Source organism: Ornithodoros turicata, chromosome 3 (genome assembly GCF_037126465.1).
Source record: "Ornithodoros turicata isolate Travis chromosome 3, ASM3712646v1, whole genome shotgun sequence".
Classification (NCBI taxonomy): Eukaryota; Metazoa; Arthropoda; class Arachnida; order Ixodida; family Argasidae; genus Ornithodoros; species Ornithodoros turicata.
The window spans coordinates 36,972,209-36,999,013 of NC_088203.1; the positions used below are offsets into that span (position 1 = coordinate 36,972,209).

The 26,805-nt window shown below is 49.2% G+C and overlaps 1 protein-coding gene across 1 annotated transcript in view; it reads right to left on the reverse strand.

Annotated features, from left to right (window-relative positions):
• Positions 1 to 2,496: 2,496 nt before the first annotated feature.
• Positions 2,497 to 26,805, reverse strand: part of LOC135386871 (uncharacterized) — a 50,673-nt gene continuing 26,364 nt past the window's right edge. Inside the window, exons 4-7 of the mRNA XM_064616386.1 lie at positions 16,235 to 16,366; positions 8,934 to 9,025; positions 8,650 to 8,851; positions 2,497 to 2,669 (exon numbers count right to left, since the gene is read on the reverse strand). Coding sequence (XP_064472456.1) covers positions 2,619 to 2,669; positions 8,650 to 8,851; positions 8,934 to 9,025; positions 16,235 to 16,366 — 477 coding nt within the window. The 3' untranslated portion in view covers positions 2,497 to 2,618. The remainder of the gene's footprint in view (positions 2,670 to 8,649; positions 8,852 to 8,933; positions 9,026 to 16,234; positions 16,367 to 26,805) is intronic.

Here is a 26,805-nt window from a genome sequence, read left to right on the forward strand (position 1 = left end):
GTACCGGGGGAAGAGTACCGCAACCGCTCCGCGTCGTCTGCTCCGGCAGCCATATTGCTTCCAAGCCGCCGCGGATCGCGTGTTAGGATAGCTGTAGTCAGTGTTACATCGCCTTGATTTCGCGGCTGTGCACCAAAAATTTTGTGACTTCCTGTGGTGGGACTCGGCTAATACTTAATGAAACAGGGCACGAGCGTCACTACAGTATAGTTTGTTGTATTCTGTAGCTAACAGACGAATTATGTTGGCACGTGTTCGCCTCTAAAAGGCATCGTCGAGTCTCGTTTGCGCTCTATAGATGATTTTTTTTTTTCTTTTAGTTCACTTGTTTTGTGGACATTAAACTATAGTGCTCGTGTGTGCAGCTTCAGGTTGACATAAATAACCTCCAACAGTTTTATTCTCATCTCTTCGCAATTAAATTTCTATTTCACACGTTCAATGGCTATGAGAATGCCAACGTTTTTTCACGCGCATGTAAAGTGCTGTGGGTTGTTCTTCCAACCCCCCGCTCCAACGCAAGCACTTGATCTTCCATGAGGAGTAGACCGTGAGCTTCAAGTCACTACATTCCGTCTCAGCCTTTGCTTGTTTCGTTTAAGACTGCGACCTCGTCGAGGGGACCATCACATGACTTGTCTGCAGGGCTTTCCTGTGCATATTCCTCGATGCTCTGGTCACAGAAATTTGTGACGGTGTTGTCTTCCTCTGCAAGGTTGATTCACTCACAATTGCAGCTCAATATTTAGGAATAGTTTTCATAACTCAATATTTAGGAATAGTTTTCATAAGTTTCAATAGTTCTCATAGTTCCATGATAAGGCAAGCCTGAGCGATGGGCAAGACACGTAAACAAACACGTGTTTGTTTACGTGTCTTGCCCATCGCTCAGGCTTGCCTTATCATGGAATTTATCCACCAGCTAGCCTGCATTTACGCCATTTTCTCATAGTTCATATCTACATATATTTCGACGCATTACCATCCTCCACTGCCCCTCGATCAGTATTTAGGAATAGTTTTCATAAGTTTCAATAATTTTCATAGTGCATATCTACATATATTTCGACGCATTACCATCCTCCACTGCCCCCTGATCTTACACTATGTTGTCATCAACTTCAGTGTGCAAGTCTTTTGGTGACTCCTCGGAGAACTCTGCGTGCGAAGAACGGGGGATAGGAGCCTTCCTCAGCCTCGTAGGTGTCCGGTATGCAAAACTGCTTGGGACTGCAGTCCACTTCAACTTCTTTCGAATCTCCTTGTCCTCGAAGTCGTCGCGTGTGAAGTGGTCCTGATAGTGGCGTTTTGTTAGCACCGCAGGGCAGGGAACGCAATGGGAAGATCCAACAAGCACTACTTTGATACGCCCGGCTGTTCTTCGCACAGTTGAACTGTTATTCAATACTGTGTGCAAAGGTTCTGCAATGAAAAATAAACACGCCACGAAATTTACCTCGCTCAAACGTATGTTATTCGTAGGCGCGAAGTTCTTCCGGCAGGTTCTGTGCCGATCTACGCGTCTCGTCACTTTTGCCCGTCGGAATGCAGAAAAATGCTTTGTCTGACTCTGTCCCGTTGCAGCACAACATCCAGACATGGTTGTTCGTAGTTCCTCAGCTCTCTGAAATCCATTTCACGTACAAAAAACCAAGAGCGGCACACGAACATACGCGCACATGCGTCCCAGCTATTGCGTTCCCCGTATAGACCCGGCGGGAGGTTGGAAGCAAAGAGGAGGAAAACGCACCACGTGACGCGCCTCGGCGAATGAGCAAGGCGGCGGCAAGGGGAAAGCGAATGCGATACTCTTCCCCCGGGTACAGTGACTCTATTTGCACCAACAATCCACTACTTTTGCAGATTGCGAGAGGTATCCATTTCAATCCCATCCAATCCACTTGCCACCCAAAATGGCGCTGCCTATGTTGGATAGGGGGGCAAATAGTGAGGATAGGCTGATTGATAGCGCCCCAAGTTTCAAGACTTCACTAGTCGGAAAGCTGAAAAAGTGGGTGGAGCTTCAGGTATAGGCATGACCCATTAATGGCCAGACTCCCTTTTAATATACGGCTCTGGGGTGACAGTGGCATTACCGCCCCTGGGAGCGTCCGAAGGAAGTCGTAATATCCGATCTTGATGTTTTTGTGTGGCGGCGGTCTTCACGGGACATAAAGAGAACGATGCAGGATGACCAGATTTACAGTTAGCACCATTTGGCTCTCTCTTACTGTTATACAGTCCGATCGGCGGTAAGGCCTAGCGCATATGCCACACCTAGTAGCAACTCTGCAATTTCGAGCAATATGGCCAAATCGTTGACAGTTATAGCACTGCATGGGGCCTTCTATGTATTCGTGAACGATAAAGGTCTGAAATCCAAGGGCAATTTGGTGTGAAAGAGGGATTGTGGGTTGAAAAGTTCGGATGACGCTGCGTAACGGGGTGAACACATCTCCACCATCGGTTTGAAGAATTTTACAGTCATCCGCATCATTCATCATTCATTGCAGAAAACTTTATTCTGGTGACAGTTTCAATCTTTTCTCATTTGTAACTTTCGGGCATCCTTATGAATACTGCTTCCATTTGATCCTCAGTGTCACACATCGCATGTTTCAAAGCTTTGCATCTGATACTTCCGAGGCTGAACCTTGCACTCTTGTGCCCTGAAATGGAAAGTACGTACAGCACATTCAGTAGGCTGAAAGCTTGACCGCTTGCACTACTGACGTCCTACTAGTGACCGACCTTACGCTACTGACGTTCGCAGTGTATACATCCTCAGATATGAAAAAAAAAAAAAATCGGTGCCTGACCCTGGCCGGGTCTGGTTGTCGGGCCAATGCTGTCCGTTGCAGCGCCCTACTAGTCCTACCTCGAATGCTAGCTTCTGCTTCACGTGCCGACCACTTTACTGCGGCAAATTCCCGCTGAGACCCGGTACTGTCTCGTGCATGCATCGTCATCTTCTCACAAATGGGGGATTCTCCAACGCGATACACCAACAGAAACTAAACGTAGAACCGAGACAAGGAATCAGGAAGGGCATGACGACAGAGCTTTTTGAGAGTGTTCGTTTTTTTTTTTTTTTTTTTAATGCTCAGCTGAGTTTGAGAGCTTGTCGTCTTGTTTCCTTGTCTCGTGTTCTACGTTTAGTTACTACGTACTAGCTCTCCTGTGCAGCAGCCCTTCCTACCAAAGGAAATCCGAGTGGCAAAGACAGTACCATGTACATCCTAGCTGTGAAGCACCACAGACATACCTCCATCGGGTGCAATGCAACTCAATCGCATATTTTCATTTACTTTGAAAATTCAAGACAGCGGCGGACGGAGCACTACTCTGCTACAGTCTTCGCGATGTTACGCAGAATTGGCGAGAGCGATGGCAGAATTGGCGATTATCATTCATACTCGAAATGAAAAAGGTCACCAGCGACAGAGGAGCTTCATTCCCCCATAGTTGGCGTCCTCCAATTTCGACATACCTAGAGTGCGTTAGTGTGCACTCTCTGGACATCTTTTGTTTGGTCGGCGTGCGAAGAGATGGCGCAACATGCGGTGGTGAGAGTAAAGTCCCTGAATAGTAGAAGTAGCGACTCCTCCCCCCCCCCCCCACACACACACGCTTCTCTCCCTTCGCCTCGACAGTGGCGCCGCCTGGATTGCTGCACCGTAGCAGACGACAGCCGTGCTAAAGCTGTGTTCAGGCAAGCAGAACATTACTGTTTGCTTTGTTTGCGCGTTCTGGATATGTCTTGACCGAATGACCTCGTGAAATTTAGTCCCGGTAGGAAAATTGAAGTGTCAAGGGAAAAATAATTAAACAAACGCATGAAATAAAGCGCTCACTTCTTTGTGGCAATGAGCAGATACATTGTAGTGAGGCATCACACGCGTTGTAGGTGATGACCGCTGGACGGATTATTTATCAATTTTAACAAACTCCTCATTGAAAAATATGGTTGACAGGACGCCCTTTACCGCTTTGCTTGTTCTATTTTGCCTCTCCGTTTGTCGTTTCAGAAAGCATATATACTCTGAAAAATAAAACGTCTCTTTCCCATAGTAGGGACCAACCCATCGCATAATACATGTAGGAGTAGCTGTCGTAGGACATTGCTTAAGTAAGTTAGGTTGCGCTTTATTAAAGCTCCGATAAGCCATACGTTAGGTTAATTCCAACTATACCCAAATTTTGTACGGCCAGCCATGTTTTTAACGTATTGAAAAGCCGCTCGATCCACACAGCACCCTTGGTTGGCACAAACGAGTTGGTTTAACTTGGTTCAATAAAGCGAAGTGGTTCGGGACAAAAAAGTAACTGTCAAAATGGCATCATACGTGAACATGAATTTGACCAAACAACGCTGTTGTGTGAGGCACTTTGATTTCGAAACAGGAGAACGGTATACTGTACGGTCAAGCACTCCGTACTCTTCGTAAGTTCGTACTCTTCCGTACGTTTCCAAGTGTGCTTGCAATGTTCACTGACCGCGTAAGCGTTTCCCATCCCTGAAATGGTCCTGAACAGAAAAAAATTCACTACAGCGGCGCAACCAGACGCAAAATGTGGCTACGCGGTGATGATGAAAGCTTTTTACGGCGACACCAAGGTTAAGCTAAGATAAAAGCAATAGGTGCTTGACAAAACTCAAAAGGACAGCAAAGCCTTTCGCACAGCTGAGATGGTGGCGTTCCCTTATAAATACTCCTGCAATGAAAGGCAACACAAAGAATCCTTGCCATCGCCATGTCGGGTACGACACCCGAAGGCACATATAAAACACTGGCAGGGAGACTCAGAAACAAGCGCAGTCGCATAGTTTGCCATTGCTACTCTACATCCCTTTCTGCTTTCTGCAGCAGGAATGGCGGCCACGAATGAGGCTCCGCACCACGTGATAGCGAAAGCCCAATGAAAGGGGCGAGACGCAGGAGACCGCGTGAGAGAGGAAGGAGCGGCGATCTTCAAAGGTATGCGCTACTTTTACAAAGTATAGGGGCTTTAGGTGACAGGACTGCACGTGTCAGGGGAGCGCGTGGCGAAGGAGTTTGGCTGTGTGAAAGTGGAAGAGACGGACTGTCCGAACGCATCTGCAGACGTCAGTAGTGCACAACAGTTCGCGAACTGCTTTGGTGGTGAGCGGACGCACCGTAGCTGCGCTCCTCGATCTACGCCCCCTCCACGCCGACGCGGCCGTGCCTGCGAGTGTGTCGTGTGTGTGCCTCTTTACTTGAATTAAGCCTGCTTCGGCTGAAAGTTTTAACTTAGTTTTTAACTAAGTTTTAAAGGCCAGAAGTTTTAACGTCTGGAATTCGGAGTAAGCGCAGTAAGTCCATAGCGTTTTAATTTCTTTTGAGGAAACAATAAATTAATGGCACACACGGCGTGGGGTGGACGTAAGTAGATAGGCCTAGGTGTGAGTGCAGCTGGGGTGCGGCCCCGCTCGCGCAGTTATTGTTGGGACGTTAGCTAACTTTACAGATATTTTTGGGGGGAGGGGGTTTCTGTTTTTTCTTTGCTTAGTTCATATGTGTTATATTTTTTTGAACAGGCGGGTTACTAATAGTGTACCGGTTCTAGCAAGAGTAATATGAAGGTTGGCGGTAATCTAGTGCTCTGGACTCGTTATCAGTGAAAATAAGCGGAGATAAGGAGATGGAAACGACGATAACCCATTTGCTCCGAGCAGTAGAGTGTTAAGGTCCCCGGTTAAATCAGACGGGGTAAGGACAAGGTCCCAAAAGAGACTCGTAAAAGAGACCAGTAAGGGAGCTGTAGAAAGCGTGAAGGGTGGCGGCAAAGCGATGGAGACGCGCCTTACCATGTTAAAAGCAGAATACCTAAAGCTTGAGGCTGGTCTTACAAAGCCAACCAGGCTGGGTTTAGCTTTCCACAGTCCTCGAATATGAAAGAGCAATCAGAGATGTAGAAACAAAACTTGTAGAAGCGTGCACAAAGGCTAACATGATGTTAGATTTGAAACTGGAAGCGGAACAGGAAATTAAAGGACTAAGAGAAAGAAATGAAAAATTGATTGAGGAACACACTGCCAGTGAAGAAAACAGGAGAATCCATGCACTTTTATTTGAAGACGCGAAAAACCAGATTGGTGAAATCAGAAATAGAAATTTAGAATTGGAAAGAGCAATTATTCGTTACAAATGAAAGGTTGCAAGTTGCAGTTACAGACAGCCAGACCAAAGAGCTGTACAGAAGTTTGGACGGCATAGGGCTGTTTGCTCGGGGGTGGCCTCGGCTAGCCACCGGAGAAGACTAGGTGAAGACCTCGGAGAAATCCTCGACACTGGAGAAGACGCTGGAGAAGACCTCGTCTGGACTTGGAGAAGATTGGATGGCATAGGGCGGTTGGCTCGGGGGTGGCCCTCGTCTAGCCACCGGAGAAGACTCGGTGAAGACCTTGCACAAGACCTCGACACTGGAGAAGACGCTGGAGAAGACCTCGTCTAGACTCGGAGAAGATTGGACGACATAGGGCTGTTGGCTCGGGGGTGGCCCTCGTCTGGCAAGATGGTGGACTGCGTGGCTCCGGTTCCGAACAGGACGTGGTTGCCATGGGGACGGCGGAAGCCCTTAACCATAAGCGGTTCATGTCGGGACTGGAAGGGTTGACGGCAAGATGTGGAAAAGTTACACCAGAAACTGACATCGGCCTGGAGATGTCGGACGCCGGACCCTCAGGGACACAACATGGCGGACACCTTGGTTCCGGCACGGTGTGGTCCTCTGCATGGTGTGGTGGCCGCGACGACAGAAGAGGCAAAGGAAAGAATGGAGGAAGGTGGCCTGGCAATCATAAATGTCTTACACCCGGCCGGTTGAAGTAGGAGACAGGATGCTGATTTCGTGAAGTTGTACCAGGAAGCGGCCTCCGTCCTGATGAAGTTTGACTGCTGGGGCAGTGACTGCATCGGTCTATGTAATGGTTGAAGATCAACTCAAGGCGAAGTCCGTCCTGCTGGACAGGACAAGGGAAGTTGCACCGTGAAGTGGACCAACTGAGGAACCAACTGAGGGGCAGTGGACCCGGAACTGTATGAAAGTGCCTGTATGGTGTGTGCTGCCTGCCTCATGAGTTATTACTATTGAACACTTTCTTTATTGTGCGTACTAATATAAAAAGATAAATGCCGCAGGTGTAGTCTGGTTCCTCCCCTTGGGTGAGGTTTCGCTAGCTCATCAATTCTATCTTTCATTATTTCTTGTTTTCTGTCTTCCTACTACTAACCCTATCTTAGGATTCTGCATCTGTTCTTAGCTTTTTCTTTCCCTATGAGGCTCAGGCCCTATGGTAGTGCGGGTCTGGGTCTCCCTTTTTCTTCCCTTCTGTCTGTGAGAGTAATCTCCGTACGCATCATGTGGGTGATTGAACATCGGGTTTCTTGACATAGCCTGTATTCCTTGCTGTGTTTCCCCCTGCACGGGGACGGAACGGATGGGCTGTGCCCCGAGAGTGGGAATAGGCTCCCACAACTCACAGCTCTGTGGTAATGCATCTGACTTCTGAAGACCTCGCGTCCCTTCAAAGTCCTTGGAGCAAGACCCACGCGAATAATATTTCAGGAGCAGAAGAGATGTGGCATTTAAGGAAAGAACTGTAGGGTACACGTGCAGAGGCGTTCATGTAATACCTCCACCGCGCCTAAGCGTGGTAGACTACGGCAAGCACTTCTATCATTACCGCCACTACCACCACCACCATGAAACACCAGGCACAGAACAGTAACAGCTGAGATGTTAAAGTGGTAACATTTATGCACTTCATTGCGCATCTCAACACATGGCACTGCATTGCGAGATGCCAACGGGTTGGGTAGAATATTTTTCCTCGCTTCTTTTAGAATGCCTTTCATATGGGATTAAGAACCCACCTGTGGTCACGTGCACTTCACTAAATAATTTAATCAATAATAAATTAGCTAAAATTAAATACATCAATTAAACGTCTTACCGCATTACCTGCAAAAAAGCAGTACGTATACGCGACACGAAAAGCCGCGTTTTTCTCCAAATGTGCTATTTTTCTAGTAACCTTTATAAATAATCCGCTATCACAGATCTCGATAGATCGCGTGCGACGCCAATGTAGTATTTTTCATGTGAGGAGCGGTCTATACTGCCACGACAGGCAAGGCGGCTTCCTCGCAGTGTCACACGTCTGCACCGCGATAACTTCAAAATAGATGGTCCGACCAATGTGAGACATTGATTCGCGTCTGCAAAACCACAATTGTGTTATCGGAGTTCTTAAAAAGTAGCAAGGCCATTCAGCAACTTCTTAAAATCCCCTTGGACGATTTCCGTATTCACGAGGCTGCAACACAGGAGGGAATAACCTGGGATTAAATAAAAATAGCGAGAAAACGAGAGCACACAGATACATGAAGGTAGTTCCTGCTGACAAAGATACATCATCCCACCGCTATCCGCGCAGCTGCTGTGGTTGCTCGAAGAGGGCAGGCTTAGCTGTTTCAGATATGTGGGGCCTCTCATTTTCTCGTTACTTTTTTGCCATCACAACTCTCCCCTCCCACACTGTGCTCAATAAAAATCTCCATTCCCTTCCGAAGATGAAATCTGTCCTTGAGCTCTAATGTCTGTACAAAGCATACTTGAACTGACCGTTTCCACCCACGAGATGTCCACGTGGCCATCTATTGTCGCTTCAGATGCTATGACGTCTAAAGCTTCTACTAATTTATCATTAAAGCTGACGTCAAAGTAGCCGCGGGCAGAACGGCTGACCTTCACTTGAACATCTTCAGTGTCGCCTTTGCCGTGTATTGGCAAAGAGATGGCCCGCTTTCCGAGAGTTACAGTCATCCTGCGTGTCAAAATAAATCAGACGTATATCTATATTGTACCGTAGCTGACACCTCTCCGTGCTCTAGCTAACTTTGACTCACTGTTCGGAGCCGTTCGTTCTTCGTTTTCCCCTAATCTCACAGAGGCACTCGTCATGATTTCCCGGTTCCAGTTGGATGGTCAACGGCAGGGGCTGTAAATGTATTGTAAAGTATCTAGACAAAAAACTGTAGAACACAGCGACAGAACGCAATCAAGCTGGCGTAGACTAGGTATTATATAGTAATAGTTCCCATGAGCCCGCGGCGACATCCACACACACAGTCACAAATGAACGGGAATCAGAAGTACGACAACCTGAGGCTGACCTCGTCTCGTACGATTGTGTCACTATGGGCGTATACGTGCAGTGCATAAATATAGTGACCCCCACGTACGTTCCCAAATGCCAGATGCGGTTTCAGAATTTCAAGCAAGCGTTATCGGAATAAGCTTGGCTGTAAGTCTTAGAAAACGTATTTCTTTTTCTGAAGACTTGTGTCATATAATTTTAAAGCCTCTTGCGGTATTTTGACCCTGCGCAAAAATAAATGGGCACTTCCGGTTAGTGGGAATTATCGCGTAATGCATAACGGAGCGCATCGTTGCGGAATCTAATGATGAGTTCGTTCTCCATTGACTGCGAAAAGGTCGCGGAGGCGCCCAGAAACACTATCGAGGCTGTCGATGATGTTTTGGATCGTGGCAGAACCGGTGGACCCCCCGCGAGCCGATGATGGCGTGCTCGAGCACGTTTCAGGTACCATCGGTGGCCGTTTGCGTAGATATAGCAGGCAGTGATTTCCCAGAGCATCTCCACTGCGTTAACATCAGAACTACAGGGCTGACGAAGCTTGACGGTAACATGGTTAGCCGCTAACCATGCTCCGGTAGTCTGACTGACGTGGATCGAAGCGCTGACCTTCTGGATGGTGAGGCCCTGATGACGACGACGACACGGGAAGGCACGTGGCGGTCTCGTGGTCTATCTGGTGACCCTCTGATCTCGTTAGACTGCGGGTTTGGGCGATCTCGAGCATGTCCGGGCTGTCGAAGGCGCCTCACACCATCGCCTATCCGTCAACAAGGCTTTAGTTGCAGAGGTAGAGCAAGTCTCCGCAAACACCTCTTCAGAAGTAACTTACATTGTCAGAAGCGTTCATGTTGAACTTCTCATCTCTGATGAGAATTTGAAACATGAAAATAGCGAACAAAAAAAAATAAAAACAGGAACGGGCTCAGTCGTGTCCGAGCCGCAATGTTTTACGGGAAAACACCACGATCTCATATGCCTTTGCTCGGCTCTGTCCCCTCCACGGTACTGAGCCCCCTCTGCACTCCACCGTCTTTGTACGCCACTTTCACACTCGCCCACGCCGAAGTTGCCCTGCTGGGAGAAGGTAAGGGCTCGCTGTGCGCGCCGGCAGTCGAATTTTCCCTCGTCGCTAATCTTATTCAGGGCTCCCGTATAGTTTTCTCGATAGCTCGGAGTTGGACTTGGGTTTTTTGGGTTCCTCTCCAGCCGGCCTTTCTTCTGCCCTTACTTCGATTCTGATCATATTTTAGTTTCATATATGGCGGCATTCTCGTAACATTTTAATATTTCAACTTTGTAAATTGATGAAATTTTGGTTATTGTTCTTGAAGTCGATATAGCTTGAGATCCACGTAGAACCTCCCAAAGCGCTTTCCAACGAAACCTCGATCGCGAGATACACTACCCGGAATGTACGCGTACTCCTATATTTCCGTTTCTCTCGCACGCACCCGCCACACCCAGATATTGCGTCAGTCGCCGCAATGACTTTGTTAGCTAGAATTAGAGCCCTGCTCCATCCACGGATGGAAGCGGATATCCGCGAATATCCGCAAGATACTTGCGGTTCGGATGAAAATTCAGAACTTTCTGCGGTGTGCGGATCGGATGCGGATACGAAGGCAGCGGTTCGGTAGCGGATCGGATGCGGATATACCGCGTGCTGTAATTTTTCCACCAGTAATTTATTTGTATTGCGCTGCGACAGCGAGCGCATGCTCGGGTTCACCTTTGACCATGCACGGCCAAAACGGGAGAGAAGGCATTCTGGCGTCTCGAACCGCGCGAGCACCGACGAGGTAGCGTTCCACGCGTTCCAGAAGTCTCTCCATAACGCGTTTGTTGAAATGTTTCCCTTTGCTTGTCGTCGTGAGTCGTTCCGTGACAGCATGGAGGCATCCGAAATTATACCAACATATGCTTCCTGCGGACTTTACGCGTCCTTCGAAACGTGCGGATTTTGCGGATCGGATGCGGATCGTAAACTGTTGTGTGTGCTGCGGATGCGGATAACGGTTGCGCGGATGCGGGTCGGATGCGGATGCCAAAAATCTCATCCGCGCAGGGCTCTAGCTAGAATCTTACACGTGTCAGCTTTGTTGCCTTTTCCGGTTGTTTGCTATCGATTTATTACTAACCGAGTCATCGCGTCATGCAATTGGGCATAATTTCGTCGCATCGTAAATATTGACCTTTGGCTTTTTGGCTACCAAACCGAACTTAGAGACGTTTTCTCGTCAAAAGCACGCCTGAGGAGAAGCAGTATGCATGCCAAGCCGTTGCTGATCTGCTCCGCGGATGGACTCCGCTCGAGCGCAAGACGCTGATCCGTTGTCTTGGGAATGGTCTTCATGGTTTCTCCTACGACATTTTTTGTCAGGTGGATGGACCTCAGAGCTGTCCACTTGGAGGCTGGGAGAGACGTTCTTGTCTTCACCTGGCTGCCAGAGATGGTGTTGCGTGAGACGAGTTGTCCTATTGGATTCACGTGCGTAGCCAGGTTCCTAAATATTCCGGGACTGAACTGCCCACCGTTACACCTGTTTTCGAGTAAGTTTCTGATATAATTTGCTGAACGTCCCAGCTGGCAGCGATGCCTTCGAAGACTTAGTCTGGCTTCACGATGCTCTGTACGACGGCTGCCACGGCGCATTCTAGATGCATGCTAGATGCATTTGATTTGCGACGCCCTTGTTATCTTTTGTACCCATCTCTGACTTGCAAAGTTTGTGAATGACGCAAATTTCAGTTAGGTTAGGTATCTCAATATTTTTGCACAAGGTCAGACTATCGAAAGGAGTAAACAAATTATATGAAATAAATTTTTGTAAAAAGCAACGATGTGTCCTATGGTGTTGAGCCGTGCTGATTCTGATAAAGTAGGTTTGCAACCCTGAAACCGCGACGGGGACGCGATAACGTCATTTTTATTGACGTTCACGCTGAGCAGACGCGCTTCCATTCTGCTCTTGACCGATTGCCAGTTTTAGGCCTAACATCTCCGAAACCAGCTAGTTTCCTACGTAGTTTCACGCCCGAATCCGTGGCTCCCTCGCGATCCCTGCTGTCGCTGCTCCGCGTAGTTTATGCCGTCCTGCCGTTAGGCAGTCCTCTGCTCTGCAATGAACCCTGAATGTTGCCTTAGCTGTACCACCGCAGTGGAACGCAGCTCCTCGGGCGCAATGCCTCCGCCAGTTATGAGCGAACTACCTGCAAGCCCAATCCAGGTTGCCCAAATCAACCCAGAAAACTCAGCTGGTAACTTCATGACTGTCTCAGAGAAGCTTCCGCTCACTCTTCAAAGAGCTCCCACTACGCCCGCATCGTCCTCAGATCAGGACAGCGACCTTCTCGCCTACAATACAGGAGACGCGGCACTCCACGCATTACATCTGCATGGCAGCGGGTTCCAACTCCCACGTCAACAACGAAAACGGCGAAGGCAACAAGGTCACCGCCAAAGTACCTCCTCCTCCTCCTCGAGCAACGACACGGTGAAATGTGCAAGCGTATCAAGAAACGTATCGCCCACTTGGCCGTCTGCAGCGCGCACAGTCCTATTTCCGACCAGTCGGCACCGAAAGCATTGTATCGTCCCTTCGACTGACCAAACTGGAGCTATACTTAGGATCTGCGGCTCCAAATGAGCTCTCCGAAATATGCGTCAACCGCAACAAAAACATTGTTGCAGTGGATGTGAAAACTTCTGGAGGCGTCAACAAGCTTCTATGCCTCAATTAACTATGCGCAATCCATGTTCGTGCTTTCATGCCGCCACCCCCGGGGTCAACCACTGATCTGGTCCACGTGTCTGACACAACCGTAAGTGACCGCACTATCGCAGCACGTATCCGTTCAGACATCCCAATCGTCGGCGTGCACAGACTTGGGAAAGCTGGTGAGTGGGTGAAAGTGGTGTTCTTCCACGGGCCACTCCCCGATAACGTACATATTGAGATAGTAGGAAGGGAGTTGCCTCAGGACAGAAGCCGCCGATATTTCGAACAGAGACTGTTCTTCTTCTGGGCACCGAACCTGCATCTACCGGTTCGCTGGATTTCTACCCATCTATATTGAGATAGTGTATAGAGTAGATAAACCCTACGCAATGCCATAAAGTGGACGGTTCCGCCACGTCAGTACAGCCTGCCGTCGCGTCCAGGTATGCGCAAAGTGTTTAGGAGATCATGAGGTGCAAAACTGTACGAACTGTGTAAACTGTGGAAAGCAGCATATGATGACCGATAAGACCTGCCCTGCACGGCAACTAGAGACAGCTGCATACAGGTTCAGTGTCTCCAATGATGTCCTGATCAAGAAGGCTCGGAAAGCAATGCGACAGAGGAACGTCCAGCAACCTTTTCTGCAACTTTCGGGAAAGAACAGCCCAGAAGCGTTGGGGCACAGCCAAGCGACCGCCTGATACACAGCCACATGGCATAACGGGACAGAAAACTTCAGACCAGAAAATTTCATGCCAGACGCACCAACTTGTCCAACAGCAATACCAGCAAGGACGCTCCTATACTCAAGGGGCCCCAAAGCCAGCGGAGGTTGCAGAGAACGGACATCAGGAGGGACCACGCGCACAATCTCGCCCGTCTGTGGTAATCACGATAACAGCGCTACAGCACTTCTCCCAGTGCAATTGGATCCCAAAAGGCATCCGGGATTTCCTAACGCTATTGGCACAGTTCCCTTAGAAGTCGGCACAGGACGCACATTCCCTAGGGCGTCGTCGTGACGTTGCCCACATACGTGAGGCCGACAACGGCAAGCCCTATCACCACCACCACCGCCTAACGCTATTGGCACCACTGCAGTACACCATGGCCTCTCTCTTTACGGTGTAGCGACATGTTTCATCAACAACTGCATGAAATACTCAGTTCCTTCCCTCATTGGGGTTCTTGTCAGACAAGCTCAGTGTCACTTTAAAATGGCATGGGAGGATACCACAAATTATTGCAATGGAACTGTGCTGGGCTGCGCCCCAAGCTGTCCGAACTTTACCCCCCCCCCCCATATATTGCTGCACCGTAATGTGCCTCTTCAGACCAATGAAATGTCACCAACAATTATGTACAAATGCTTGTATACCATGCTACTCCTTCAACCGTAACCGAAAAGAGCGATAACTATGACTAGGCGAAAGGATTTTATAAACGAAATAAGATGGTAGACAGCTCGCACCAAGAAAGATAAACTACGCTTCCTCAAGGAACACCCACATTAGCTGACGTGGTGGTGGTGTGCATTGAGCTTTATTCTGCAAAGTGCGTGTATTGTTATCGAGGCGGAAGACCAGTCACAAGGGGTCACCAGTCAGAGTGCAATGTTTACTACGAACGAGCTTATAAGGCGGCATCCCATAACGCTCGACAATCGACACCCTATACATACTCTCACTCTAGCCAGTGTTGCGGGTGAGCTACCCAATCCATTTGCAAAGCGACAGGATTTACTGACAAAGTTACATTAGTGAGAGAAAATTCGTACTTTTCAATTGTTTGTGTGGCATCCCAGTCTCAAGTATCGTAAAACTTCGATTGAACTGCCGCAGGAAACTAAACACCAAATCCCCACTACATAAATTTTGTTATGGTATCGTATGTGTCCGTAGTGGCGCTGTAATTCTATCCATTAGAACACAATGTGCAAGTGCTTTTGTTTCATGCGATAACAATAGATTCAAGCAGCTACTTCCGACCTACAAGCTCCAAGGTTCAACTTGGCATCCACGAAACGCTGTTGCCTCCCACATCTTGCGCGTTTATACGAGGAACGAGATCGAGAACAAGGAATTTAAAGTATCCTTCGTACCAACAGGACGTCCGTCCCCGGTACGTCCAGGCATCTCGTAATTCACTTCAAGTACATACCGCTAACCTAGCGGATTTTGGCAAGCGCCGCTCAGAGATATTTGGCGACAAGCGACAAATATCGACGCGGGAAGTATATACACGTTTTTGTAGCTCCGACATGTCGTTTTTGCCGCTTGAGTCGGGGCGCCGCCGCCGCCGAATTTGTCGCTTCTTGCATCTAGCTATTGCTTGTAGCGTGTATGAGATTCGGGCTTTCGAACTTGTTTTGCCAGTGTTCTCAGACCTTAAGTACATGATCAATGTAGCGAATCAGTACTGCTGGACATGACAGAAAGGTGTGTTCGCCAGATGCCGCTGTCTCGTTCTGTGTTGTATGCATGTATGTGTGAAGAGACATGTGAGAGAGAACATAAATGAGTAAGGGCGCGTCCTGTTCGTTGCATGAGGCGCCCTACCAAGTTGTCGGAAAGCCGTGTCAGTGCAGTGTAATGCTTAGCGCAGCTGACCGACAAACAAATGTGCGTGTTTTGATTCTCTCCGCTGTTGGGCTTTATTGACGACTATCATCTTGCGCTCTTGTTGTATGGTGTTGCTTTTATTCGAATTCGAATTTATTTTTCGAATTTTATTCGAATTTATTCGAATTATTTATTCGTATGCCTATAGTTCCTAAGTAGTGCGTATTTAGGGGACTCCCTGAACCGATTTTATGGTGCGATATGTATTCGACCCTAAGTCATGCGTGGATGTCATAAGCTCAGCAGGGCATCGTGAGGACGAATGCACTGCACGTACGTCATAGCGGGTGTCCAACGGAGTTAAATGTGATAACGGACTGTTTTGAGATACATGAGAGGCAATAGACCTTCTTAGAAAAGTAAGCGCCACCTGTGGCACGCATGCGATCGTGGGAACTTGGAGCGCCTTAGCGCATTACGAGACGGCCAGAAGCAGAGGTAGAAGGAGAACAACAACATTCCCAGTGTGCGCTGCAGCAGCTCAGCCGGAGTAAACCATAACCTAAGCAGACGACAGAGCAGTGTCCCTTAAAGTTCTCATCGTGCTTTGCGCCGCGGGCTTGGTGGCGCGCGCATCTTTTTAAAATCGCCCATTCGTAATTGTATCGTAACTGTACGTAAAACTCAATTCCTGGAATCGGCGTCTTCGCTGCTTAGTAGAACCAAAACAGGGTGAAGACCATTGCGCGTTCTAGGTGACTGACCAGCGATGTGTCGTAAGGCACGTGAACCGCGTCGATGCTAACATGTCCCGTGATGCGCACTGTGTCGTGCAAGGATCCAGCTTGGAAATTCTCCAGCGTATGGAACAGTCCATATGCCCCGTCGATCATTACCTATAATTAAAACAATCACAGAATTACATTCGGTTAACTGCCTTGTGATTACATACATAAAGCTCTGTGTCTATACATAAATCTCATCGTGTCTCTCTTTATGACCCTGCTTGCATTGAAGTAGAGCATATAAGCTTTTCTAGGAAGGGAGTTGCCTCAGGACAGAAGCCGCCGATATTTCGAACAGAGACTGTTCTTTGGATTTCTACCCATCTATATAAGCTTTTCTGTCTTGCAGGCACATCTCTGACTAAACTACCACATTTCCACAAAATATTTCAAGTTGACTGTTTTTGGGAAGACGCACGCAGAGCCTGCATCTACAGGGTGTTTATTTATATCCTTTACAGAATTTTAATAAAACGCTATGAGAACAGCACCGATATCGTTTTTGCAGTTGAGTTGCACCGCCAGGCGGACATCCTTTGGAAGAGAGTATGTAACTACGAGGTGACTAATCACGTAAAAAATCATTAATTAACTCCTGAATTAGGGATTTTGGACAAAAGTGAGATAGCAGAACGGGAGGCGATACTCATTAAAATCCGTTCTAAAAATCAAGAAAAGAGAGCGTCCCATGAAATATCCATAGCTGAATTTCGGTGTGCAACTGAGCCGAGACCTAAGAAACGCGGCTCAAGACATCTACGCCGGCGAAGGCTTATCTGGGTCGACAGGCGGTTTATCTGGCCAGCCTATCGGCACCCACTCCAATCATCTCCATCGCTCGTGGCCCTCTGGCGTGGAATGAGGGCTGTACTCAGCGTTTCCGCTCGAGGGCCAGAGGGCCGGCGTTTCCGGTCGCCGCGGTTTCGGTTTCGGCTCATTTGCATGTCAAAATGCGGGGACGGATATTTTCACGTACGTGCGTGTTTCATAATCGTGGCAGGGGGCGCATAAGGCAAGACGCCGATGTGAGCTGATAGCTCCCCGAGTTGATAACGGGGGACACTTAACCGGCAGCACCAGGGCGTGTGTGGGCGCCGAGCGAAGCTGAAGAAAAAACTGCGAAGAACATTTCTGTCTGTGCCGAACGAGTGGTTCCAGGTTTTGCCAAATGTAAGTCGTTGTGTGAGAATAATATTTGCCTCTGTGTTCACTGGGTTGCGGGTTTGACGGGTCGGGTCCTACACGTGGGTGGGGTTCAGAAAGCGGAACCCTATATAATTTTGGTGTCTTCGATTTGGCTGCACTCCTTGAACTAGTGCAGGCAGTGCAGCACTTCTGTATTCGTTTTCTCAGTGCCGGTCGCGCGGTCTGTACTCTCGTATTCGTTTTGCAATGGTGCAGGACTATTTCTGCACGAGTTCACGGCTGGCCTGCACTTGCTGGATAGGAAGTGCAGTATGAGTGCACGCGGAGCAGACGACGGGGATCCGCGTCAGCGGCATGGATGCTGGTACGCTGGCAGTTCCTTCCTGCATCAAGAGTGGACATGTGTGCGAGGCAGCAGTCCAGTGAAGTTCCATGTTCGCGATAAATACGTGAGATAATGCGGCTATATTTTGAGGCCTAAAACTGAACGGATAACTCGAATCCTCGCCTGCACGGGAAACATTAGTTATCACGCTTGTCTTCACTGCACCCGCAAATGATGCAAGCGTTGGAGCAGCTGGGAATATCTTTCAAATAAAAATATACACAGATGGAGGATGAACTAGGAGAACGGGAAGAACTAGTGTTCGTACTATGCGCCACATTGTTCTTGTGATAGCCGGGAACCCGACTATGATGTTCCCTTTCCCGCTGCATGCTTACAGCTAACGTGCCATAACAAACGCCTATTCCAATGACTAGTAAAACGAATGAAGCACGAGACACAGATACATGAAAGGAAAAGCACGCATAAAGAACGTGACCTGTGGCCGCGGTGCGGACAGCAGTCGACCAGCCTGATCGTGCACTCGCTTCGTCATTTTGGAAGCTACTGTGCAGCGCTAGTGTTGAACCTACACTTGCACTGTCTAAGTCGGCGGCACACGCGCTTGAACGGCATCGGCACTTCCATGATCAAGTACCGGAGGTGCAAGCCAAAGCGCAGAGACCTTGTGGTAGATGTGGAATGGCTTTCAACGAGGACAGTCTCCGATTCTGCAATCTCTCCTTTACCCGAAATCCCCTAATTAAAATTAATAAAATAAACTAATTAAAAAGTTAATTAATGAATTCTAGGTAGTCATTCATCCTGTAGTTGCATACTTTCTTCGAGAGGATGTCCGCCTGGCCGTATAACTCAATTGCTGCGCTGCTCTCATAACTGTTTTATAGAAATATTGTAAAGGATAAAAATAAACATATGATGTACGATTTAATTATTATTGCGCTTGTTGTTATTATTATTAGCTGTCGTGGAGGGCGAGGTGCCAGTTCAAGGTGGGGATCTAACGAGTGTACTCGATAATATCGGTGTCAGTGAAATATAGTGGTGGGGGCCACAAAACAAATGAACAATCGCCCTACCACCCACAGAACGGATACTTATATAACTAACTCTACAAAGCAGATGACGAATATTTCAACATCCCGGACACTATTTTGACACAATAAGCTATACGTACTGGAAAGTGGGTTCGGATTCATGCGCGACGGACGTGATAGAGAGTCATACCTCATCTTCAAGTTCTTTAATATTCAATCATTTGACATTAACAACTAACAAAACACTCTAGGGCGTAGAGACACTTCACATATAAAAGTCATTTGTGCCTATCCCCTTTTTATTGCAGCGATAGCTGTATGAGGAAACTTCCGTGATGGCCGCTATGTGGTTCCTGGCGTTTTATTCGGCGTCCCATTGGTTGGCGTAACTGGAAATCGTGGAGCAGAAGAGAAAGAAAAAGAAAAACGTGGTGCGAGTGGTGCGAGCGCAGTCAGCGTCCCAGAGCCGTATATTAAACGGGAGTCAGGCCATTGGGGGGAGTCACAAAAAGGGGCTGGACCTGTCAATCACAGTTTCGCTCCCCTGATTCGTTTGCTTTTTACCAAAGGATTCGCCATGACACCTTGCTGCCCCCCAAAATGGCAACGAAAACAAACACTGTGAGGCGGGAACTTCGTGATAGAAATTTTGCCCGGACTACCCTGATTTCACGATGCCAGCTGTACATGCTCATTTAAGTTTCTCCAAAAATCAATTTCAACTGATGCTCCGCTGTCGATATCTAAACGAAAATAATACGTTTTATCGTCGGTGTTAGGCCTAGTGAACACTGCGATCACAACGAAATCATAACAAAAACGGCGCTGTGCTGTAAAATTTTGTATTTACTTACTGAATCTTATGAATATAAACATTCCTGCATTTTTCATTCAACTATTCGTGTAGATAAGTTAAAAAAATCTTACTGACGACAGGATGTGTACCAGCAGGTGGTTCGGCTGGCAGCGGTACAACGACGGAAGCACACAACAGTTCCCGACGTGCCTTGCGCAACCTAGGTGGGTTCATCAAATTTGCACCAAAGATTCACTAGTTTTACAGATAGTGAGAGGTATCCATTTCAATCCCATTCAAACCATTTTCCACCCAAAATGGCGCTGGCCATGTTGGATAGAGGGACAAATAGTGAGGATAGGTTGATTGATAGTGTCCCATATTTCAAGACGTCGTTCGTCAGAAAGCTGAAAAAGTGGGTGTAGCTTCAGGTATAGGCATGACCCATTAATGGCCTCCCGTTTAATATACGGCTCTGCAGTGTCCCAAACGACGTGGCAGCAACGAAGAACTGTACGACGTCCGCGGATAGGGAGGCTTAGCGTGCTGGCTGCAGCACGCGAACGGCATAGCACGTGGAGTGATTAAGAGGGAATGCAAAGCGGTTGCGATGAGAAGAAGCCAAGAAGATCTGAGAGTTAGGGAACTCGAAGCCGAGGCGAAACGACGAAGGTGGGAGAAGGAACAAGTACGCGATCATGACGCCGTGACCATGAGTGGTCAACGGTCCCAGGCGATGTGTACTTGAAACGCATGTGCGTCCGAGTTTGCACTTGCCAACGCGGAGCTTGCAGAGAAGTTTCCGAATAACGAGTTTGGACATGTCCGGGACGTTCGCGATAGGCTGTGCTTTCTGACCGACGTGACGCCCACACGCGCGTAAGGAAGTGAACTGTTCGTGTGGACGATACTACAGTGGTCGCTGTCACTTCTTCGCGTATCGAAGGGGGAAGGCATTAAACATTTTTCAGGTCTTTACTTGACATTGATGCTGTTATCCTTTGCATGACTAGTGCCTCCTTCATCTGTTGTATGACGCAATTAACTACACCAATACCCCAGCAGCACGGCAAAATTAACGCATTAAACGGAATGGCAGTAACTTCACCTCCTAACCAACCATCATCTTGAACGACATCGTTCTCTCCCCTGGTTTGTTGAAAACAGGAGGCGTACGCATTTTTGTGATAATTATGCAGGACATAATTGTAACAGAAAAGGCGTGCGCTTCTTGTTTTCAACAAATAAGGGGAGAGAACGTTCCCAGGCACCACGAACCCTCGGTAAAAGAATGGGACCGCAGTGGGGGCTTCGGCTCGTGAACGGGTGATAGCGCCCGACTGGTCCCCAGCGGTGTGGGAGCTGTGGAGGTAGAACATAAGAGAAGATAAGGTAGCCCCCGACGGTGCCCTGATCATTTCCCGCTGTGGTCTCCTTTTGGTCATGTAAACAATAATATATGATCGCTCCCCGATGCTGCTCTGATCATTTCCCGGTCTGGACTGACCTTGGTCATGTGACCAAAATATAGGATCGCTCCCCGATGCTGATCTGATCACTTCACGATAATCAGTCACATGACCGGGGTGCAGCAACGGATTTCGCTTCCCAGACTGTCAGGCGCCGAGTGATGCAATCACGTAACCGACAGTTTCGAATCTGGCCAATGACCGGGATGTTCCTCGATCATCCAGCCGTGTTTGCACTGTCGGAGTCCCCGTCGCTCTCGCTGCGAGAAACGAATGTATCCGGCCGTGCTCCCGAAACTTTCGAGGAATTCCAACATTTTAAAGCGATTCATCGAGTGGTAAGTGCTATTTCTTTTTGTGGTATTCCTCGCATTGACAAACGTTACTCATAGATGCTTTTCAACATGAGTGACACCGTTCTAGAAGGCTTCTCTCGAAACTTAGCAGCGCAGCATCGCATAGTTTCGATTTCAGTGATCCATTGTGGTTTATGCGTTGCTTTTAGGATAATGAACTTCAGAATCCACCCCGCACTTCCGTTAGAACACTATGAACCTATCGCGCTGTGATGCTTCCTTGAAAGGAATACAATCTGGTATGCTGTGTTGTTTTTCTTTTAAAAGGACTTCAGATATCCATAATAAGAGGCCTTCGTAGCAAGAAAGCCATAAGAAAAGGCATCTTCTTGATACATTAATATTTCTCCTAAATGTTTCTCCTAATATAATTTTTCCTAATATTTCTCTGCCACGAATAATAGGGTTACCGCTTCTGATTCGGTGAGCGAGGGGGGAGGTGTAAGGAGGAGGCAAAAAGGTGTACGCCCCCCCCCCCCGGGCGTACACCTTTTTGTTGTAATTTGGATGGATGATAATTTCTTTTACTACCTTTTTGCACCCCTTATCAGACGCTATGTTGGCTTAGGAGGTAACTAAGGAAGTTACCACCTTCTCACACCTTTTTTCTTAGATTGTGGTTCCCAAATTGTGTGTATGTTGCCCTCGTATTAGCAAAGGTGCGCAAATACTTCTTCTATTTTCTTAAAGAAGGTATAGAACGATCATGACACATGTAGTACGGATTCTCAAGTTATTCACAAGTTCCATGTTGTTGGCCGTAACTCGTTACCAGTAACTCGATACTGTAACTAGGCTACTCGGCTTAGCTATTTTGAGTAACTTTTTGCATAGTTCTTTGCTTTTGAGCTCCAGTAACTTCTTGATGAGCTTGTTCCTTTCCCTTTTTCTTTTGTTTCGGGGGTGGGGGGTTAAGTTCGTCAAAGTAGCTTGAAGAAAGTGCAAAGTTCTTTTCGTTCGATTCTGGTCTACAAACATCGCAGGCTGAGTCCTCACCCCATGACTTGAGATGAAAGATGGCACGTGCACGGCGCGACTAACTCCCGTTGTTACACGGTGAATGTTACAAATTATGTTTTAGCCGAGCATTAGGAAGCTCAGGTATCGCGCATCTTAACGATAAGCAGTGTATTGATAATGATAGAGGGCACTGAGTAGCAGGATTGAAACTTGGCACGGTTCTACGATATGTATGTAGGGGACAACTCGTAGAGCATAAACTTGCTTTGTGCTCCTTTTTCATGTGCTTTATTACGAGATCAAAATCATCAAATCCCTCCCGAACCCTATAAATGTAGGCTTCTTTTGTCGTAGCAGATATTGATATCATTTTTGTATATTGTTGCGAAGACGAAAAAGACGGGCGTGAAAATGGGCGGGCGGTTTCGAACCGTCGCGTGGGCATTCTCCGAACGGACTTGGGGCAAGGGGAACGCATCTGAACACAGACTGCGATCTTGTAACATTTGGTGTCAGAAGTGGGATCTCGAATTGTACGATGCCCGGACGCCGAAGGAGGAGGTCAGCTTCTAGCCCGGAAGAAGCCCCGCGTAATGTCTCTGGTCTTGTCACTCGAGAGGAACTGCGGACGGTTCTGGAAGAGAACACCCGGAGCATGGTGGAGACAATGCGCGTCGAGTTTGCGGCGCTCCTCGACGTGTCCCGCGGTCACCGTTCGACGATCCCATCGGCGGACGCAGCCAGCCAGCCTCTTCAGCCAACGGCCCAGCTCCCAACCCAGGCAGCTCAAAGTCACACCGTGTCCCCCTCGGGACCGAAACCGGACAAGTTCAACGGCGAGGGTCCTTGGAGCAGCTACCTGGCACAGTTTGAAGTGATAGCTGACTCAAACGGGTGGACCGAAGAACAGAAGGCATGCCATCTCGTATCTTCCTTAAGAGGCCCTGCACTTGCAGTCTTGCACGCGCTATCGCCATCGGAAAGGCGCAATTTCGGACATTTGACGGAAGCCTTGGAGCGCCGTTTCGGCGACCGTCATCAGCGGGGCCTCTTTCATGCTCAGCTGCGGAGCCGATTGCAGCTGCCGGGGGAATCCTTAAGCGAACTCGCTTTCGACATCGAGCGGAAGGTTCGCATCGCCTTCGCCGACTGTCCTCAGGACGTGGTGGATACCGTTGCCGTCGGCTACTTCGTGGATGCCATAGCCGACGCGGAAGTGCAGCAAGCTGTAAGACTGTCGGCTCCTGCTGGCCTTCGTGCGACTCTCACTCGCGCTTTGGAAGTCGATGCCGCCAAACGGGCGGCCAAAGCGTCGCAGGCCATCGCTCGTGCCGTGGCATACGAAGGTGCAACCGAGAGTGACTCCCCGGGAGGCGTACCACCCGAATACGACGTTTCTGCGTTTCGAGATCTCACATGCTGGAATTGCGGCGGCCGCGGCCACCTTCGTCGCGTATGCCCGACCCGTGACCGCGGACAGCCTCCCACAACTCGTCCAACCCGTAATACGCGCTGGCAGCGGTCGGGAAACTGGAACTAGCTGGACACAGAGGGCGTTGCCCAGCTACGAAAGTTGTACCAAAAGTGCCCTCAACTTCAGGATTTTATGTGGACGGAAAAGTCAACTCCCAGCCATGCCGGATGTTAATTGACACTGGGGCCACAGTGAGTCTCGTCAGCTCGTCGTACCTTGCCACGTTGCCTAAGGAGAGCCACACGCGTAGGGGCGACACTCAGGCTTCTTTGCGGACTGTGGCGGGCACCACAGTACCTGTTGATGGTGTTGTAACGCTAACCCTGTCCATTGGAGGTGAAGATTTCCAGCACAATGTTTATGTCGCCAATGTGACGGACCAATGCATCATCGGCTTGGATTTTATGAGGGAATATGGATGCGTGGTAAACGCCCGTGATGGCACTCTGCTTTTGGGACGGCGACAACTCGTGCTTGGTTCCGGGGGATCTCGCAGACTTTCTCACCACCCTCACGTCCTATGTCGTCGGACAGTCACTTTGGCGCCCTACGCGGAAAGAATCGTGCCTGGCCGAACACCGTCGAAGCTACCATCTAAGGTTCTTATGGTCGAGCCGTCCCAGGAAGGAACACCTGCCACAGGCGTCATGGTGGCTTGTGGTCTCGTTCGCAGCGAAGGTGCAGCGGTCCCTGTTCGGGTGCTCAACTTAACTCCTTCTCCGATCACACTGCACAAAGGACAACGCCTTGCACAGTGCTCCCAAATTGTAGAAATACGTCCTACGGCCGGTGCCAAAGACACCGCCTTACGCCTACCTTCCGTGGGACACGACCCAGGCTTCATTCGGTACGTCGACGAGGTTATCACCGGTATAGATCCTACGTTACCTCCGGAGCAGCAACAGCAGATACGCTCTCTCTTCATGGAGAACCGGGACGTCTTCTCGTTCACTTCCGCTGAACTCGGAAGCACGAGCAACAGCGTACACCATATCGACACCGGGTCAGCACGCCCCATTAAGCAGGCACCCAGACGAGTCCCACTGTCTAGTATCAAAGAGGTAGACCAGCTCGTCCGTGATATGCGCGATCAGAACGTGATAGAGCCCTCCGTTAGTCCTTGGGCTTCACCTATCGTGTTGGTGAAAAAGAAGGACGGCTCCACGAGGTTTTGCGTGGACTACCGCCGGCTGAATGCCGTGACGAAGAAGGACTCCTATCCCCTGCCCCGCGTCGATGACACCCTGCAAGCGTTGGCAGGTGCTGCGTGGTTCTCCACGCTGGATCTACGTAGTGGCTACTGGCAGGTGGAAGTAGCTCCGGGTGACAAAGAAAAAACTGCCTTTACAACGGGGCGTGGTCTCTGGCAGTTCAAGGTCATGCCGTTTGGGCTGTGTAATGCGCCTGCAACATTTCAGCGCCTTATGGAAACTGTGTTGTCCGGGCTTCCGCCGGAAGTTTGCCTCGTCTACATCGACGACATCATCGTCCATGGGAAGACCTTCGGAGAACAAATTGACCGTTTACAGAGTGTGTTCGAGCGACTTCGCAGAGCCAACCTTAAGCTCAACCCGAAGAAGTGCATGTTTTTCAAGCATTCCGTTGTATACCTCGGCCATCGAGTATCGGCTATGGGAGTGCAGACTGACCCCACGAAGGTGCAGTCGATCCAGTCGTGGCCAGTGCCGACTGACAAACACAGCCTCAGAGCATTCCTGGGATTTTGTTCATATTACCGTCGCTTCGTCCCCCACTTCGCTGAAATGGCAGACCCCCTATACCAGCTTCTGGCCAAGGGACATGATTTCGAATGGTCGGCCGCGTGCAGTGAAGCGTTTGTTGCGTTGAAGTCCCGCCTGACATCGCCGCCAATACTTGCCTTTCCTGTACCGGACGCTCCCTTTATCCTAGACACCGATGCTAGCCAGACAGGAATCGGCGCCGTGCTGTCGCAAATACAAGGAAGCGCCGAAAAACTCATCGCATGCTTCAGCCGAACCCTCCGCAAGCCAGAAAGAAACTACTGCGTCACGCGTAAAGAGCTCTTAGCTGTCGTAAAGTCCGTCCAACATTTTCATCATTACCTCTACGGGCGCCACTTTACCTTACGCACGGACCACGCTGCATTGCAGTGGCTGCTGACGTTCCGTAATCCTGAAGGGCAGGTCGCACGCTGGATCCAAACCCTCCAGGAATATGACTTCACGCCACAACATCGCAGAGGCCGGGATCACGCCAACGCTGATGCCCTATCTCGACTTCCTTGCGAAGGAAAAGATTGCGGTCATTGTGCGCATGCGGACGATCATGACGTCCTCGCTCCAGCGCGTCCGCTAAGAGTTGATGTCTCTCTCACCCACACAGCCTGCGCCGTTGGAGTACACTCCGAAGAGAACCTGGACCACATGAGGCGGGCGCAAGAGGAGGATCGGAACATTGGCCCCATTCTTCTATGGAAGCGAGCGGGATCTCGACCATCGTGGGCCGAGGTGTCAGGGCAATCAGATCAGGTCAAAGGCTACTGGTCGCTGTGGGACTCCCTCGATTTGCGTAACAACCTCCTATACCGGGTATGGGAGTCTCGTGACGGACGGAGAAACCAGACACAACTCGTACTTCCGACAACGTGCAGGGACAATGTATTGCGCATGCTCCATAGCAGCCAGGCCGGCGGACACTACGGCATCAACAAGACGCTCGCCAAGGTCCGAGAGCGGTACTACTGGCTCGAGTACAAGAGAGATGTGGAAGAATGGTGCCGCTGGTGTGACCTATGCTCCTCCAGGAAGGGACCCCGCACGCGCACCCGAGGTAGACTCCAGAAATGTGCCTCGGGGACACCTTTTGAACGAGTAGCACTGGACATTCTGGGCCCACTGCCGACGACGGACCGGGGGAACAAATATATCCTGGTGGTAATGGACTACTTTACGAAGTGGCCTGAAGCGTACCCCCTACCTAACCAG